General features: G+C 39.4%; 1 protein-coding gene across 1 annotated transcript in view; it reads left to right on the top strand.

Moving 5' to 3' along the window:
* The first annotated feature begins 1,858 nt into the window (after positions 1–1,858).
* The window catches only part of ZSWIM5 (zinc finger SWIM-type containing 5), a 163,504-nt gene continuing 145,991 nt past the window's right edge, over positions 1,859–19,371 (top strand). The window contains exon 1 of the mRNA XM_061122068.1: positions 1,859–2,472. Coding sequence (XP_060978051.1) covers positions 1,875–2,472 — 598 coding nt within the window. The 5' untranslated portion in view covers positions 1,859–1,874. The remainder of the gene's footprint in view (positions 2,473–19,371) is intronic.

Below are 19,371 nucleotides of genomic sequence, written 5' to 3' on the forward strand. Positions count from 1 at the left end.
AGGGTAGCCTTCCCTTTCTCCAGCGGATCTTCCCAACCCGGGGATCAAACCCAGATCTCCCGCATTGCAGGCAGAATCTTTACCAGCTGAGCCACAAGGGAAGCCCCTTTAAATTCTGAGATTATAGCAAAATCAAACTACTTTGGCCCCTGTCCATCTCCAGTCATTTACTCTTTTCTAATCCTTATTTTATACTACACTCTAGAACTCGTTCATTTTGGAGGGAGAACACAATTGAAGGAACTCTCAGTACAGTTTTTGGAACATTTTAATGTTTTAGAGATTAATTTGTCTGCAACCTGAAATAAGTTTTCTTGACTGACCAACATACCGTCACTTACAACTCAGTATTGTTTATGGAGGAGTTAGTGGTAAAGTTGCTGTGTCAGAGTATAAATTATAAAGAAGAAAACAGACATGATCTTTGCTCTCATGGAGGGCACAGGCAGTTGGACATCACAGTTCAGTTCAGTGGCTCAGTCATGTCCGACTCTTTGCGACCCCATGGACTACAGCACGCCAGGCTTCCCTGTCCATCACCAACTCCCTGAGCTTACACAAACTCATGTCCATCCAGTCGGTGATGCCATCCAACCATCTCATCCTCTGTCGTCCCCCTTCCCTCCTGCCTTCAATCTTTCCCAGCAACCAGGATCTTTTCAAATGAGGCAGATCTCTCCAGGTGGCCAAAGTATTGGAGTTTCAGCTTTAGCATCAGTCCTTCCAGTGAATATTCAGGACTGATTTCCTTCAGGATGGACTGGTTGGATCTCCTTGCAGTCCAAGGGACTCTCAAGAGTCTCCTCCAACGCCACAGTTCAAAAGCATCAATTCTTCGGCGCTCAGCTTTCTTTATAGTCCAACTCTCACACCCATACATGACTACTAGAAAAACGATAGCTTTGACTTGACGGACCATTACACAAATATATAAAAATATGTGTGTTACTTGTTATAATTAATATGAATGTGCAGAAGACTGAGCCAAGTGAGGAATATATAAAGCCCTAATTGAAACTGGACTCAGGTGATTAGAGAATTGTACTAAAAACCGCACGAAAGTGTTTTGTTCCCTAGGATGCAAGGTTCTAAAACCCTTCAAAACCCACGGAGGCTGTAGCTGCCGTGGCGGTGAGATCTTGGCGCCCCATTGTCCAGTCAGGGGCTGGCGCGACTTTGCCTGGCTCTGGAGGGGACCGCTGACTATTCTACATTGCTGTGGTGTGAGGCGAGTTTTCAGCAATGGAACTTTCCGATTTTTTCCCCCTAGCGTCTTCCTAGCGTCTTTCTGCCAGATCATTCGCTCCTCTGTGGCCGTCGCCCGTCTGGCCCATCTACCAGAGGACCCTTGATTTTGAGTTCTCTTTCTCCGTCCCGCAAGCCTAGCACTTTGCTTGCGGCTTAGCGCAATACTCGCTCCGGGCCGTTGCACTTGGCCGCACAGTCCACTCCTTTCCCTCCAGGCTGCAGGTGGGTCGGAGGCGCGCGGGCTGGCGAGGGTGCCGGGCGCTCCTCGTCCCTGGGTGTCCCCTAGGTGGAAGTCGGCCCGGCGCGAGCGCTCGGTGAGCGTTCTGGGCCGTCTGCGCCTGGCGCGCGCCCCAGCCCGCGCTCGCTCCCGTTCCTCCTCGCGCTCGCGGCGGCCCGGACAGCGCGCGCCGCCTCCCGCTCGTCCTCAGGCCGCCCCTGCCGGCCCTCGCGGCGCGCGCACCGGACCGGCCCAGGCTCCCCACTCGGGCCGGCCGGCTCGCGGGTTTGCTCGCCCCGCCCCCCGGTGCCGCAGCTGGGCGCTTGCGCGGGGCGCGTGGCCGTGGCCGGGGTCTCCGCCGCAGCCGGTGCCGCCGCCGCCGCCTCAGTCAGTCAGTCAGTCCCCAGCAATGGCGGAAGGAGGTGAGCGAGAGGAACTGCTCTCGCCGTCGCCGGTCTCTCCGGCCAAGCGCCTGTGCTCGTGGCCCAGTCCGCAGGCTCACCACCCTCGCGGTTCGCCCGGGGCGGCCGGCGGCGGGGTGGGGGGCGGCGGCGGCAGCTGCCTACCCCCGGGGGCCCGCCCCCACCTGCAGCCCGAGTCCTTGCTGGACTGCGCCGCCAAGACGGTAGCAGAAAAGTGGGCGTACGAACGGGTGGAGGAGCGCTTTGAGCGGATCCCGGAGCCCGTGCAGCGCCGCATCGTCTACTGGTCCTTCCCGCGGAATGAGCGGGAGATCTGCATGTACTCCAGCTTCCAGTACCGCGGCGGCCCTGGCGCCGGCGCGGCTGGCGGCGCCGCGGGGGCTTCGCCGGCCGAGGAGGGGCCGCCGCCACCCCCCGGGGCCGCCGCTCCGGCCGGCTCCGCCCCCGGGGCCGCCGTGGCGGGGGCGTCCCCCGGACTGGGCTCTGGGGCTGGAGTGGCCGGCGGCGTTGGCGGCGAGGGGCTCCCGTTCCGCCGGGGCATCCGTCTGCTGGACAGCGGCTCCGTGGAGAATGTGCTGCAAGTCGGTAGGTGCTCGCTCGGCTTCTCTCCGGTCCCCGGCCTTCTCCTCCGCAGGTGCCTTCTCTTTGCACAAGCCCTGAGCCAGGACCCCGGCTTTTTGCCCAACTCCCTATCCTCTGCCAAAGGACAAACTAGTCACATAAAAAACTTTTCTCAACATTTCTTCAGGTCCACTGCTGCTGTTTCCCCCACTACCCCCATTTCTTTTTGTTTGAAGAGCGAATAGATCTCTTTTTTATTCTTCGTTCTGCACCCCACGCCAAAGCAAAAAGGATGGGGAAGTATGGTTTTCTGGACGTAATCATTTCTGAATGCGTTTTTCTAATTTAAGTTTAGAGAGGAGCGAACTGTTAGTGAATCTGGAGCAAGCGGTCTTACAGGGAACGTTTGAGGGACAGGCTGTCAAAGGCAATCTAGTCTTTGCAGATTGAAGCTGAGTATAATTAACTTTAAAAATGGGGGAAAAGCCTCAGCAAAATACTGTGCATTTCAGACAGTTTTAATTATCTGCTTTAATGTTTTTTTCCCCTGGACCAGTGATATTTGGGAATCTAGGCTGTGGACTTAACAATACCCGAAGATGGAAATGTGACAGCTTCTTCTCCACACCCCCACCCAAGGAAAAAAAAAAAGGCACAATCTGGAGTGGGGGTGGGGTCTGTCTTCCTTGTCAGACTGGGGTAAATCAAAAGCTGGTCACGTTGGGTTTTTCAAATTAACAAGTCTTCATATTTGCTTTTGTTTTATCTTTTTGTTTGTGGGGAAATGAAAAGGATTTCTTTTTCTCTTATTGCTCCAGAGCTTCTAGTCAGTTTGTTCATCTTATTAAATATACAAATTCAGTAGTCCTGATTTGTGGAATGGATAGGGAGAAACGGGAAAAAATGACATTGTTTAACATTGACTTGCTATGTGGGGACATTTAAACACTGATTTTTTTTTTTCTACTTGGACTATTGTAGCACTTTGGAAGTACACATTATCTTTATGCCTTTTATATACAATATATGCTCATATTTACTGAAAAAATATTGATTTTTGAAAGGAGTTGGAGAGAGGCTGTTTTTAGAATTAAACAGACCCAGGAACACACATAAACAGGAAGCCCAAACATCTAGCTCTCTTCTCCCCAGGTGAAACTGACATATTTGAATTTTTCTTTTTCTTCATTTGAAGAGTAGCACATTGTGCTGTTTCATATAAAGCAACCTACTTTTGATTATTGAGAATCACTGAATCCTATTTCTTTTTAAAGCAACATATATCACAATTTGTTTTGCAAATGTGAAATGTAAATTTATCTAAGTTTATCCTGTGTCAGAATACAGAAACAGTAGATTGAGAAAGTTTTGTTTATTTGAGGATATTCCTTTGTGTGTTTCTGTACATATTTGTAATAATGACTTGAATAACAGGTAATTAAGGTGTGCAGCTTTAATTCTGAAAAGATGAAAATGAATATAGGCATTTTTTTTATCTTTTTTTTTTTTTTATTAGTTGGAGGCTAATTACTTAGGCATTTCTTTATTCATCTGTAGATCATACTCTTTTTATGAGTTTATATCAATTTTTAAGTTTCTTGTTTAAATATTTTGAATTGAAAAGTTTCAATTTAAGTAGTCATTTTATAGTAAGAGATACTGTATTTGAAAGAATTTTCAAACTTTGAAGGGGCAATTGAGAGAGAAGAGTTTTAAAGAAGTATGTATTTTGGAAGTGACTATAATGTCAAGTTCTAAATGAAATCAGATGTTGTGAGTGATCCAGGTCATGTTTAAATCAGATCTTTTTCTTCTACAGTATGAGAGTTGGCATGCTTCTTAGGATGATGAGTTCTTGTATGATAGTTTTAGGGACTGGAGAAATAATATATTTAAGCATATTTTCTGATTCTTACATTGGATTTCATAGATGAAGGTAGGATAATGAATTAATCATTTTTAAGTAATGCTGTTTGAGAAACATGAGTTGTGTAATCTTTATTTTTCTGATTTTAATTTATGCTAGTGAGGGTGAAAGAGAAGAATATTCCATTCTTTATCATTCTGAGTTTTGTATCTTGGCATGAACCACTGTTAATTTTTTTAGCTGCATCATGCATTATCTTCCCCCACCAGAGATCAGACACGTGTGCCCTGTGTTGGGAGCACAGAGTTTTAACCACTGGACCACCAGGGAAGTCCTAAACCATCGTTTAGTATGTAAAGTTAGAGAACCATTCCTCACCTCTTAAACCTAAAATGTGAGAATGTGACGATCTAGATGATAGGTTTTATAAAAGTATTACCAAGAGATAAGCAAAAAAATGATTTGTATATAGCAAGACAGTAATCATGTTCTTCACTTTATAATTTCACTTCAAATTCAATATAGGGGCTTCGCTGGTGGATCAGTGGGAAAGAATCTGCCTGCCAGTGCAGGAGACATGGGTTCAGTCCCTGATCCTGGAAGGTACCACATGCCTTGGAGCAACTAAGCGCATGCGCCATAACTACTGAGCCTGTGCTCTAGAGCCTGGGAGCAGCAGCTACTAAGCCCATGTGTCCTAGAGCCTGTGCCCTGCAGCAAGAGATGCCATTGCAATGAGAAGTTCATGCTCCGCAAGTAGCGAGTAGCCCTCGCTCACCACAGCTGGAGAAGAGCCTGAGCAGCAAGGAATATCCAGCACAGCCAAAAATAGTAAATAAATAAAACTACTTAAAAAAACCCTCAATATAATTACTCAGTGCTACTATTAAAAATTCTTATTTATTTCCTTACTACATCCAAGCCATAGTTAAAACTTCAGAATTGGAAAGTTACTGAAGGCCGATGCTTTAGGAAGTAAGGGAAGTTAGGGTATTTCTTTTAAACATTCTTTTAAAGAAAAGATTCATAAAGGGATTTAAACAAAGTAAACATGAAGTATTTTAAATATTTTATTACTTAAATAAGTAAATTTAAAAATAAAGAAAACACAACATAAAAGAAAAAAATTGAAAGTAAATTAAACAACAAAGACTTTGTACAAAGAGTATTTATATTCAGTGACTTCTGATTACTTTCCACATGGAATCTGGTAATGGGAAGTCATGGACTGGTTAAAACACAGATGCTCTTTAGAAAACATCTGATTTTGAATTAGAACTAAAAGTTTCCTAGCTTGATATAAAGAAATGGGAGGCTGTAGCTTGTTATGCTCAAAGGATACATTTCTTTTACAAGACAGTACTGAATCAGAGGTATTGCTCCTTTTAAAGGGGAAAATTATAAATTAGTCTTTTCATGGACATCTGTAAGTTTGAAGCTCTGTGAATAGACTTTTCTGTTCTCTCAGTATTATGAAGGTAATAGAGTTCAGATGTTTTAAGCATCTGCATTTTAACCTGTCTAAGGAGCCCATGGAAATAGTGGTGCTATAAACCTTGGGAAAATACTTACTCAGGAATCTGCAGATGGTATAAGAATGGTACAACTATAATTTACTAATAATTTTAAGATGTTGACCCATCATCATATTTTAAATTCATGTCTCTGTCTGGTAGAACTTAAAGGAGGATTGTGTCTTCTCAGGGAAATCTGACTTGATTGATGGAAAAGAAGCATTGATAGTTTTTCTCTTGTATGCAGAAACATTATATTTATTTGAATATTTAGATTTTCAAAAATTGGATAAAGTCTTACAGGGTCCTTCAGTGTTGGTATATCTTAATTATACAAATGTTTATCCAGAAATTATCATAGATTCTGACAGTTGAGCCCCATAGTTTTAGCCTATACATTTTCTAATAAATGCATAATTTGTGTGTGGATAGTCTTCAAGACTACAGCCACAATCCTAAGTACTACTTTATGTGAAAGAAATGAAATTACAAAGTCAATAATAATAAAAAGATCCATTTCAAGAAGTTATTCATAGCTTACACATTAAGTAGTTAAGTTTATAATTATGAGCATGTATATATTATCAGTAAACATATGTGTAATTTTTCTGTGGTACAGCTTTTGTGAAGTGCAGCAGTAATAAGTATTGCTGGTGTTGATTTCTACAGGTAATTTATTTTTAATCTATATTATTTAGAGGAACAAAAGATAGCCTCACCTAAAAAGCTGTATAGCACTGTAAGTTAGAATAGATATAAAATCATAATAAAATTTCTACATGGGGAAAAATGACTTAATTTATATGTGAGATATTCCAGCAGGGAAAGCAGCTGCATACCTTTAAGGGATAAGTGGTAACGTTTTTTAGAGTAGAAACTTACCAGGTTTTAAAATCACATTGCTCTTTTTCTTTCTTAAGCAATGAATTTTCTCCTTCCTCCTCCACCACAGTACCTCACACACATATCTTAATATTCAAGTGTTTGTTAATTTCCAAAATATATAAACAGCTCCTATAGTTTAATATGAAAAAAGAAAATGGTCTAATAAAAAAAAATAGGCAGAAGACCTAAATAAACATTTCTCCAAAGAAGACATGAAGATGGCCAACAGGCACATGAAAAGATGCTCAGTATTGCTAATTATTAGAGAAATGCAGATCAAAACTACCATGAAATATCACCTTACACCAGTCAGAATGGCCATCATAAAAAAGTCTATAAACAATAAGTGCTATAGAGGCTATGAAGAGAAATGGACTCTCTTACTCTGTTGGTGGAAATGTAAATTGGTTCAGCCTCTGTGGAGAAGAGTATGGAGGTTCCTTAAAAAACTAAAAATAGATCTATCATATGATCCAGCAGTCTTACTCCTGGGCATCAATGTTCATAGCAGCACTGTTTACAATTGCCAAGACATGGAAGCAACCTAAATGCCTAGTGAAAGATGAATAGATTAAGAAGATGTGGTACATATATTCAATGGAATATTACTCAGCCATAAAAAGTATGAAATAGTATAATTTGCAGCAACACGGATGGACCTAGAGATTATCACACTAAATGAAGTTAGTCAAAGACAGATATCATATAACTTATACGTGGAATCTGGAAAGTGATACAAATGAATTATTTACAAAATGGAAATAGAGTCACAGACATAGAAAACAAACATGGTTACCAAAGGGGATAGTGGAAGAGGGGTGAGATAAATTAGAAATTTGGGGTTAACCTGTATAGACTACTACATATAAAATAGGCAAACAATGAGTATCTTCTGTACAGCACAGGGGAACTATACTCAATATCTTGTAATAACCTATAATGGAAAAGAATTTGAAGAAGAATATATATATGTGTGTATGTAACTGAATCGCTTTGCTTTACACTTGAAACTAACATAACATTGTAAATTACACTGCAATAAAAAAGTCTGTTGAATAGTGAATGTTTAGAAGTTTAAAACAGACTTCTCAGTTAAGAGAGAGAGATGTGAATTTTTATAATGTGTGGTGCTAGAAGATAAAGGGAAAACTCCATACTTGTGGGTATAATAAGCTGATAGCAGTAAGTGGTAGGAGTGTTGCAACAGTGTGTATCTTTTATGTTGACTGACTGTTTAGTGTGAAGAATGGTGATGTATCAGTTTTTCTCCAAAACTTTAGATGAATTCTTATCGAAGGCAACCTTCTCAATGATAGAGCTTTAAAGATAATGAATAAACTAAAGGTAGTAGACTTTTAAAGGTTATTTTTATTTTAGGAATTAAAAATATATTACTGAAGTGTGAATACAAAGTCTAAATTTTGAAGTGAAAGGACTAGAAATTTACTTAAGCCTGTGTGAAACAGTTTCATTGCACTTGTTTCAATAACAGCTATTAAAAATCAAGACATTAACAGTATCTTAGAGTTGATGGTTATATGGATATACATATGTATCTATCTACCTATCTGTATACATGTTAAAATGTATAGAACTATTCTCCAAGAGGTAAAAATTACTGTTATTTTAGAAAATAATTTTAAAACTAAAGACATTAATATTAGTAAGTAAACATACTAGAGAGATAGTGAAAATGCTGTATTAGTTTCCTATGGCTACTGTAACAAACTTCCACAAATTGGATGGCTTAAAACAACAGAAATTTACTGTCTCATAGTTCTGGAGGAGAGAAGTCTGAAATCAAGGTATCAGCAGAGTCATGCTCCCTCTGAAACTAGTAAGGAAATCCTTCCTGCCTCTTCCTAGCTTCTGGTGGCTTGCCAGGAGTCTTTGGCATTCCTTGACATACAACTGCATAACTCCAGTCTTTTTGTCACATGGCATTCTTCCTATGTGTCTGTATTTTCACATGACCATTTTAGAAGGACAGCAGTCATACTGGGTTAGGGGCCTACCCTGCTCCAGTATGACCTCAGTTTAACTAATTACATGTGCAATGACCCTATTTCCAAATAAGGTCCCATTCTGAGGTGCCGAGGACTTCAACATATCTGTGTTGCTCAGTTGTGTCCGACTCTTTTGCAACCCTGTGGACTGTAGTTCACCAGGCTCCTCTGTCTGTGGAATTTTGCAGGCAAGAATACTGGAGTGGGTTGCCATTTCCCCCTCCAGGGGATCTTCCCAACCCAGGGATCGAACCTGCATCTCCTGCTTCTCCTGTACTGCAAATTCTTTACCTTCTGAGCCGTTGGGGAAGCCTGTCAATCTTGAGAGAACACAATTCAACTCATAACAGCTTCTCATGCTTGTTTCTTGTTGCATAACATAGTTTCATGTGAATTTTAAACTTTTATATGTTGAAAATGGCTTAAATTAGATATCACACATCTATTTTATTAGATAAGCATTATTTCAGTTTAACTGATTCGGTTTGCATGATTGATTATTTAATATTTTTAATACATGTGGAACTTTTTTGATAGATAAGTGGTCATTTAAAGGTTAAACCTGTCATCATTCTTTATAAAAAATGATGACTGTGCAATACAGCACTCAGGGCATACACGCATGGATGAACAGATTACTGTCAGATTTTTCTTCATGAATACCATTTATAACTCATTTATAGAAATAGGTAACCCTCAGTTGTCCAGAGCCTTTTCAGCATCTCCTTCAGTCAGATCACCAGTGGCTTGAGTGTTCTGCCAGTTCAGCACAATACACTGTACATGAAAGTATGAGACCTCATTGATAGTTTAAAGGCATAGAGATTGCAGTGCATGAGGTTTGTCATGGAGAAACAGGAGGGCAAGATGGAGATGCTGTTCAAGCTCATCCTGATGGGACATAAGAGCCTGAGCTGGAGGGCACCTTGTATGGACTTTCTCTGTTATATGCATAAGGAAGTTCTGCAGCTACTGACCTAGAGCAAGTGAGCAAACAGAACAGAATCCTAGGCCAGCTTGCAGAAAGAACCCTAGGAGAGCAGAGAAATAAGTACAGTTGGATATCTTGTAAGTCTTGTATGCTGACCTCAGTCTCTTTGCTGGGAGGGAGAGGTTTAAGGAGGCACTTTCTTTCTGAGATTAAGAATTCTACCACTTTGTCATGTCCTACTGATGCCCCTATCCCCTCACTGTACCTTCTTTTTCCTGCTAATTCTGTGCTAATGAATGTAGTTTCTGAGTTTACTTTGTATGATTCATCGTTGGGGCATTTGGAGGTACCAAGACCCTGGCAATTTTATGTGGCCTTTTGGACTGTCCTCTAAGAAGAAAGGGGCAGGCAGGAAGAAGTGGGGATCCCAGAATTAGTACAGGAGGAGGGGCTGCTAAGTTAGCTTACTGTTAGCAACAGCTTCCTATATTAGGGATAAAGCATACACATGCATTAGAGCTGGGGTATAGACCATAGGCGGTGAAGAGAAAAATGGTCAGTCCTCTTTTGGGTCTAGAAGTCAGCTGCAATGTCAGTTACTTAAGGTGGTCAATTAGCTTTCTCGCTCTGCTTTCACTATTCTTTTTGTCTCCTGCAATGATTGGTGATCACCCAATGGATAGAGGCACATTGTCAGAGATAACTAAGCCTGGTAACTGACTTGCAAAATAAATTAAGACCTGGGAGAGGTGCCATCCTTCTTTCCAGCTGGAGAGACCCCAACACCAAATAGTTCTGTAGGGGGCCTGATCGTCAACTTCCAGTTCCTCACAGAGTCAGCCCATGTCCCACTCTGAACTCCCACTGGATACGCTGCTTCTCTAAGCTGGGAGTTCTTGAGGAGTTGGCAGAAGTGGCTGGAGTTGACTCTCCTACTGGGACATCACTTGGGCTTTGATATCGACAGAGTGGCTGACAGTTATCTTCCAACTCAGACTGGCTGGGACAGGACAAGGGCTATGCTTGATCATGACCAGGCTTGCCTGCTCCCATCCTGGAATGCCCCTGCTCTGGACCTCTCATTTCTTTTTATTGGTTTATTTTTCAGTGCATCTTTAATTTGTACAGAAATAAAATAAATTAAAATGTAAACAGAAAAGGAAATAGGTAATCCTGAAAGCATATGAACCATGTCTTAACTTTTTCCAAAGTGTTAGTTGCTCAGTTTTGTCCAACTCTTTGCAACCCCATGGACTGTAGCCTGCCAAACTCCCCTGTCCGTGGAATTCTCCAGACAAGAATACTGGAGTGGTGAATAGCCACAGCAAGCTTGAGAAAGAAGAATGGAACTGGAGGAATCAACCTGCCTGACTTCAGACTACACTACAAAGCTACAGTCATCAAGACAGCATGGTACTGGCACAAAGACAGAAATATAGATCAATGGAACAAAATAGAAAGCCCAGAGATAAATCCACACACCTTATATGGACACCTTATCTTTGACCAAGGAGGCAAGAATATACAGTGGAGAAAAGACAATCTCTTTAACAAGTGGTGCTGGGAAAACTGGTCAACCACTTGTAAAAGAATGAAACTAGAACACTTTATAATACCATACACAAAAATAAACTCAAAATGGATTAGAGATCTAAATGTAAGACCAGAAACTATGAAACTCCTAGAGGAAAACATAGGCAACATACTCTCTGACATAAATCACAGCAGGATCCTCTATGACCCACCCCCCAGAGCAATGGAAATAAAAGCAAAATTAAACAAATGGGACCTAGTTAAACTTAAAAGCTTTTGCACAACAAAGGAAACTATAAGCAAGATGAAAAGACAGCTTTCAGAATGGGAGAAAATAATAGCAAATGAAGCAACTGACAAAGAATTAATCTCAAAAATATACAAGCAGCTCATGTAGCTCAATACCAGAAAAAATAAATGACCCAATCAAAAAACTGGGCCAAAGAACTAAACAGACATTTCTCCAAAGAAGATATACAGATGGCTAACAAACACATGAAAAGATACGAAACATCACTCATTATCCGAGAAATGCAAAACCACAATGAGGTACCATCTTACGCTGGTTAGAATGGCTGCTATCAAAAAGTCTACAAACAATAAATGCTGGAGAGGGTGCATAGAAAAGGGAACCCTCTTACACTGTTAGTGGGAATGCAAACTAGTACAGCCACTATGGAGAACAGTGTGGAGATTCCTGAAAAAACTGGAAATAGAACTGCCATATGACCCAGCAATCCCACTGCTGGGCATACATACCAAGGAAGCCAGAATTGAAAGAGACACGTGTACCCCAGTGTTCATCGCAGCATTGTTTGCAATAGCCAGGACATGGAAGCAACCTAGATGCCCATCTGCAGACGAATGGATAAGAAAACCATGGTACATATACACAATGGAATATTACTCAGCTATTAAAAAGAACACATTTGAATCAGTTCTAATGAGGTGGATGAAACTGGAGCCTATTATACAGAGTGAAGTAAGTCAGAAAAAAAAAAACACCAATACAGTATATTAACGCATATACATGGAATTTAGAAAGATGGTAATGATGACTCTGTATGCGAGACAGCAAAAGAGACACAGATACAAAGAAGAGACTTTTGGATTCTGTGGGAGAAGGTGAGGGCGGGATGATTTGAGAGAACAGCATTGAAACATGTATGTTACCATTTTTGAAATAGATTGCCAGTCCAGGTTCAATGCATGAGACAGGGCACTCAGGGCTGGTGCACTGGGGTGATCCTGAGGGATGGGATGGGGAGGGAGGTGGAGGGGTGTTCAGGATGGGGTACATATGTACATCCATGGCTGATTCATGTCAATGTATGGCAAAACCACTACAATATTGTAAAGTAATTAGCCTCCAGTTAAAAAAAAAATACTGGAGTGGGTAGCCATTCCCTTCTTGAGGGAATCTTCCTCACCCAGGGATCAGACCTGGGTCTCCTGCATTGCAGGTGGATCATTTCCATCTGAGCCACCAGGGAAGCCCGACTTTTTTCAAACCCCAAGTTAATATGGTTTGGAATTGTGATAGTAGAAATATATTACAGTCCATTCCAGATTACTATTACGTAAGTTTTCTACTGTGTGGTTTATATATAGGCTTATTTCTTTCCTCATATAGGCAGCATGCTTCTTGGCCACTTTTAACCTGTCATGGAGCTGGTATACTGAAGAAGTCACACTCATTTTAATATTAGCTTTAGCATTATATTATCATATGAATTTCTTTGATACTTTTCATAACCCCATATAGCCAACTGATTATTTTTTGGTTCTCAGTATTGAGAAAAATTGTTCTCCCTCTTAGAATATATAATGTGATATACCTTAAATTGGTACTCAGTAAATGCTTATTGAATGAATGAACAAGCTGTTATATAATTTAAAAATATTTAGACAGTATGAAAATCTCTCTTTATTGATTTGTATGTAATGGGAGCCTAAGAGATATACTGGCAAAATGTAATTTCTGCATGTTTTTGATTTTGAAAACATTATATAGATTTAAAAATACCAACGAGGCTTATTAACTAGTTTCTGATTCTTTTCATTAGATATTTGGTCACTTGTTTTGTGTAAAGCTCAGTAAATAACTGTTTACTTAATCTGGGTGGAAATCATTCCAAAATACTTTGTGTTTTCCTACCTTAGACTACAAACCCAAGTTGGATACCAAAGCCTATGCTTCTAAGAACTACATTATGTTGCCATCTTTATGTAGGTGGGAGATTGTAAACTGAGTGAGTACTTGACCCTGAGAGATTCTCTGAAACCTGATATAGCTGATTTACTTTGTTGTACAGCAGAAACGAACACAACATTGTAAAACAATTATACTACAAAAAAATTAGTGAATTTTATTGAATGTAAATTTTGCCTCAGAAATTGGTTTTAAAGGAAAGAATGATAGGTCCCAATCGTTGATTTCACATTAAAATCGCTGGGGAGATTTTAAAGAAAGTGCCAAGGACTCACCCTAAATTAATTAAAAATCTGTTGAGAATGAGGACTGATCCTCAGAATTTTTAAAGAGCTCCTAGATGTTTTATGTGTAGCCAGGGTTGAAAGACACTGTTCTAGAAAAATGATCACCTTTATTAGCATTTTCAGTGTTTTTAAACTTACTGTAGACAATCAAAATATTATGTAATATTTACTACACAAATGCTTTGGACTCTGTCAGCTTTTTTTTTTCTATTTCAGCCTGTTTTCTTCTGTCTATCTTTAGGTTTATTAATGGATCTCAAAGGAAATTATTCTCTTTTACTTAAAAAATGTGTGTCTGTGTTTTGAAAAGGTCCTATGCAAAAGTGTATAAATTCTTACCATCAAAAGACACTTGTATAAATGTAGCACCAACATATAACTTTATTCATGTTTGTTCACTTCTTCACTCATTTGTAAAACTTACATTTAACATTCTGAAGTACTCAGTGCAAAATAGAACATAAACTCTGTATTTAAGGAGTGTGTAGTTTAGTATAGGACACATATTAAAATAGCATTTAGCACAATGTTCTCTAATAATAGAGGTAGTTACTGTTGAGGTAAAGAGTAGAAAGAGATTAACTAGAGAAATGGGTCTAGCTGGATAAATTAACTCTATTTTAATATAACTTCAATTATAGAAATATTAAAATTATGTTTAATAGTATAATAGAGATTGAAAACATTATTTATTGCTTACTGGTTAGATTGACCCTTCATGAAGTTCTTTCTGTGTTAGCATTTTTCTTCCCTATAGTACTCTAGTTCATAGTGGACTCAAAGGGTTGATATTAGCAGGCAGGAAGATGACAGAAATATTGCCAGATTTTTTTTTTCCCTCAGTATAAATTTTACAGATTTCTGTCTTTAGAATAACTTTATTATATCTTCATAGGATCTTTTTAAAAAAATTATTGCTTTTTTTAAGGTACAAATATATGATAGAGCTAATCAGTAAAAGAGATTTTGGTCTATCCATCCATTCATTAGCCTGCATTCTGTAATCAGGGGGAAAATGTGTTATGCCTTTAAAAGCACTTGGAGATAATTGCATCTCTTCCCTACTGATTCATGGTCTTGTTGAATGGAAGCTGGTAGCATTAATACATTCAGGAAAAGTCATCCTGTTTTTATTTTGCTTAAATCTATCAATATCTGGTAAACTGACAGGACTGTCAAGAATCACCAACATACACTGATGTTAGTGGTATAAAAACCTTCTCCATGTTATGGTTTCCTCTTGTGAAGAAATAATTTTGCTGATCTTTTCTCTCATTCAGTATTACATTATTATTTTTATTTTTAATTAAAGTACAGTTAATTTACAATTTTATATTAGTTTCAGGTATACAACATAGTGATTCAGTTTTCTATAGATTAAACTCTCAATATTATTGCACTGTTTACTGGTATGTATATTTGCATGTTCTATCATATATATATATTATCACATATATGCAGAGACCATACAGCAGATGGCCTCAGAATTCTGCCTTCTCACTACATCTCAGTTTCCCCAGCCGTGGTGGTGGTGGTACATGCTCAATCTTGTCCGACTCTTTGTGGCCTCATGGACTGTAGCCCATTAGGCTCTTCTGTCCTTGGGATTTCCTCAACAAGAATACTGGAGTGGGTTGCCATTTCCTCCTCTAGGACCAACAGTTGTTTTGAGGATAAATCAATATGTTAGGTATTTAGAACAGAGCCTAACTCCTATTAGGTATTATGAAAATGTTCATTCACTATTATTATTGTACCAAAATTGTTGAGGTATTCCATGTTTGTTACCTTTCCTTTAACCTTCGTGCCACCTCTGAAGCCTTTTCAATCTGACTTCTGCTTTCACTCACTATGTTAAAATTGATCTCTTAAAGGTTACCAGTGACCTCATGATTGCCAGACATAGTATCCTTTTCTCAGTCCTCATCCTTTATGACCTCTATATAGAATTTTCTATAGTCTTTTAAAATACTTTTTCCTAGATTTTTGTTTTACTTCATCATTCTGGTTTTCTTTCTACCTTTCTTCTTTATTCTCTTACTCCACAAAAGTAGGATTACCATCTTGCCCCAAGTTTTCTAATTAACCGATCTTGTTTATTTTTGTATCTTCAATGACTATTTTGTGAACATAAGTTAGAAAACAGAGCACCAAAGAATTGATGCTTTTGAATTGTGGTGCTGGAGAAGACTCTGGACAGTCCCTTGGACTGCAAGGAGATCAAACCTGTTAGTCCTAAAGGAAATCAACCCTGAATACCATTGGAAGGGATGATGCTGAAACTGAAGCTTCAACAGTTTGGTTAACTGATGCGAAGAGCCAACTTATTGCAAAAGACCCTGATTATGGGAAAGATTGAAGGCAAAAGGAGAAGAGAGCAGCAGAAGATAAGATGGTTAGATAGCATCACTGACTCAATGGACATGAATTTGAGCAAACTCCAGGAGGACAGAGGAGCCTGGTATTCTGCAGTCCACGGGGTCTCAGAGTCAGACATGATTTATCGATTGAATAACAAGTTAGTGTCATATAATGTAGTGGTCTCAAATGAAATCTTAGATGATATTCCAGTTTTTGCAGCAGGAAAATTTGAGCTGTTTTGGGACTGGGACAGGGCCCAGAACTCAGTTTGGCCAGCTTTTTCCTTTTGATCCCTGAAACACTTCCAAATAATCTTGGGATTTGTAGTCAGGAGATCTGCCTGAGATTTCTCATCTGTAAAAGTATCAGAATTTTTGTGAGATTCTAAATAAACTAATATACATGAAAATACTTTATTACAAATAATTTGACTATTAAGTCTATATCATTGTTTCTCCCTCTTAAATTCAAGATCAGCTTGTATATTTGCCCACTAGATATTTCTACATGGATACCCTACTAGCCACTCAAAATCAATGTGTCTGATAAGGGATTAATGTCCAGAATATATAAAGAACTCCTACAACTCAACAACAAAAAGCAAACAACCTGATTGAAAAATGGGCAAAGGACTTGAACAAACACTTCTTCAGAGAAGGTATGCAAATGACCAATAAGTACATAAAAAGATGCTCAGCATCACTAATCATTAGGAAAATGCAAAAACCACAATGGGCCATCACTTTATATCCATTAGGATGTATATTATAAAGAGAAAAAAAAATAACAAGTGTTGGTGAGGATATGGAGAAATTGGAAACTTGTGCATCACTAGTGGGAATATAAAATGGTACAGCTTCTGTGGAAAATGATATGGTAGTTCTTCAGAAAACTAAACATAAAATTACTGGATCTAGCAGTTCCACTTCTGGGTATATAACCAAAATAATTGAAAGAAGGAACTCTAACGGATGTTTGTACACCCCCTTATGGCAGCAGTAGTCACAATTGGCAAAAGGTATAAGCAACCCAGTTGTCCAACAACAGATGAATGGGTAAACAAAATTTGGTATAAACATACAGCTTGCTATTATCCAGCCTTGGCAAGGAAGAAAATTCTGATGAATGCTACACGGATGAACCTTGAAGATATTGTTGTTCATTTGCTAAGTCATGTCTGACTCTTTGCAACCCCATGGACTGCAGCATGCCAGGCTTCTCTGACCTTCACTATCTCCCGGAGTTTCCTCAAACTCCGGTCCCTTGAGTTGGTGATGCCATCCTACCATCTCATCCTCTGTCGCCCCTTCTCCTTTGCCTTCAGTCTTTCCCAGCATCAGGGTCTTCCAATGCGTTGGATCTTCACATCAGATGTCCAAAGTATTGGAGCTTCAGCTTCAGCATTCCTTACCATCTGAGCTACCAGGGTAGCCCCTGAAGACATTATCCTAAGTGAAATAAGCCAGACACAATAGGGCAAAATTATATGATTCCACTTACATGAGCTACCTAAAATAGGCAAATTCATAGAGATAGAAAGTAAAAGAAGTTATGAGAGGCTGGGGGCAGAGGGGAGAGGGGAATGGAAAGGTTTATTTATTTATTTATTTTTTTATTGAAGGATAATTGCTTTACAGAATTTTGTTGTTTTCTGTCAAACCTCAACATGAATAGGTGTACTTATATCCCCTCCCTTGTGAACCTCCCCCATTCCCTCCCCATCCCACCCCTCTAGGTTGATTCAGAGCCCCTGTTTTGAGTTTCCTGGGTCATACAGCAAATTCCCGTTGGCTATCTATTTTACATACGGTAATGTAAGTTTCCATGTTGCTCTTTCCATACATCTTACCCTCCCCTCCCCTCTCCCCATGTCCATAAGTGTATTCTCTATGTCTGTTTCTCCATTGCTGCCCTGTAAATAAATTCTTCAGTACTATTTTCTAGATTCCATATGTGTGCATTAGAATACAGTATTTATCTTTCTCTTTTTGACTCACTTCATTCTGTATAATAAGTTCTAGGTTCATCCACCTCATCTGAACTGACTCAAATGTGTTCCTTTTTATGGCCAAGTAATATTCCATCGTGTATGTGTACCACAACTTCTTTATCCATTCATCTGTCAATGGACATCTAGGTTGCTTCCATGTTCTAGCTATTGTAAATAGTGCTGCAGTGAACAATAGGATACATGTGTCTTTTTCAATCCTGGTTTCCTCAGGGTATATGCGTAGGAGTGGGATTGCTGGGTCATATGGTGGTTTTATTCCTAGTTTTGTAAGGAATTTCCATACTGTCTTCCATAGTGGCTATATCAATTTACATTCTCACCAACAGTGCAAGAGTGTTCCCTTTTCTTCACACTCTCCAGCATTTATTGTTTGTAGACTTTTTGATGATGGCCATTGTGATGAGTGTGAGGTGATACCTCATTGTGGTTTTGATTTGCATTTCTCTAATAATGAGCGATGTTGAGTATCTTTTCATGTGTTTGTTAGCCATCTGTATGTCTTCTTTGGAGAAATGTCTGTTTAGGTCTTTTTCCCACTTTTTGACTGGGTTTTATTTTTCTAGCATTGAGTTGTATGAGCTGCTTGTATGTTTTGGAAACTAATCCTTTGTCAGTTGTTTCATTTGCTATTATTTTCTCCCATTCTGAAGGCTGTCTTTTCACCTTGCTTATAGTTTCCTTTGCTGTGCAAAAGCTCTTAAGTTTATCAGGTCCCACTTGTTTACTTTTGTTTTTATTTCCATTATTCTAGGAGGTGGGTCATAGAGGATCTTGCATTGATTTATGTCATCTAGTGTTCTATGTTTTCCTCTAAGAGTTTTATGGTTACTGGTCTTAAATTTAGGTGTTTAATCCATTTTGAGTTTATCTTTGTGTGTGGTGTTAGGAAGTGTTCTAATTTCATTCTTTTACGTGTAACTGTCCAGTTTTCCTGGCACCATTTATTGACGAGGCTGTCTTTGCCCCATTTTATATTCCTGCCTCCTTTGTCAAAAATAAGGTACCCATAGGTGCATGGGTTTATTTCTGGGCTTTCTGTCTTGTTCCATTAATCTATATTTCTGTTTTTGTGCCAGTACCATACTGTCTTGATGACTGTAGCTTTGTAGTATAATCTGAAGTCAGGAAGGTTGTTTCCTCCAGTTCCATTCTTCTTTCTCAAGACTGCTTTGGCCATTCAGGGTCTTTGTGTTTCCATATGAATTGTGAAATTTTTTGTTCAAGTTCTATGGAAAATGCCATTGGTAATTTGCTAGGGGTCGCATTGAATCTGTAGATTCCATTTGGTAGTAGAGTCATTTTCACAATATTGATTC

The sequence above is a fragment of the Dama dama genome, chromosome 20 (genome assembly GCF_033118175.1).
Source record: "Dama dama isolate Ldn47 chromosome 20, ASM3311817v1, whole genome shotgun sequence".
In the NCBI taxonomy this organism is placed as follows: Eukaryota; Metazoa; Chordata; class Mammalia; order Artiodactyla; family Cervidae; genus Dama; species Dama dama.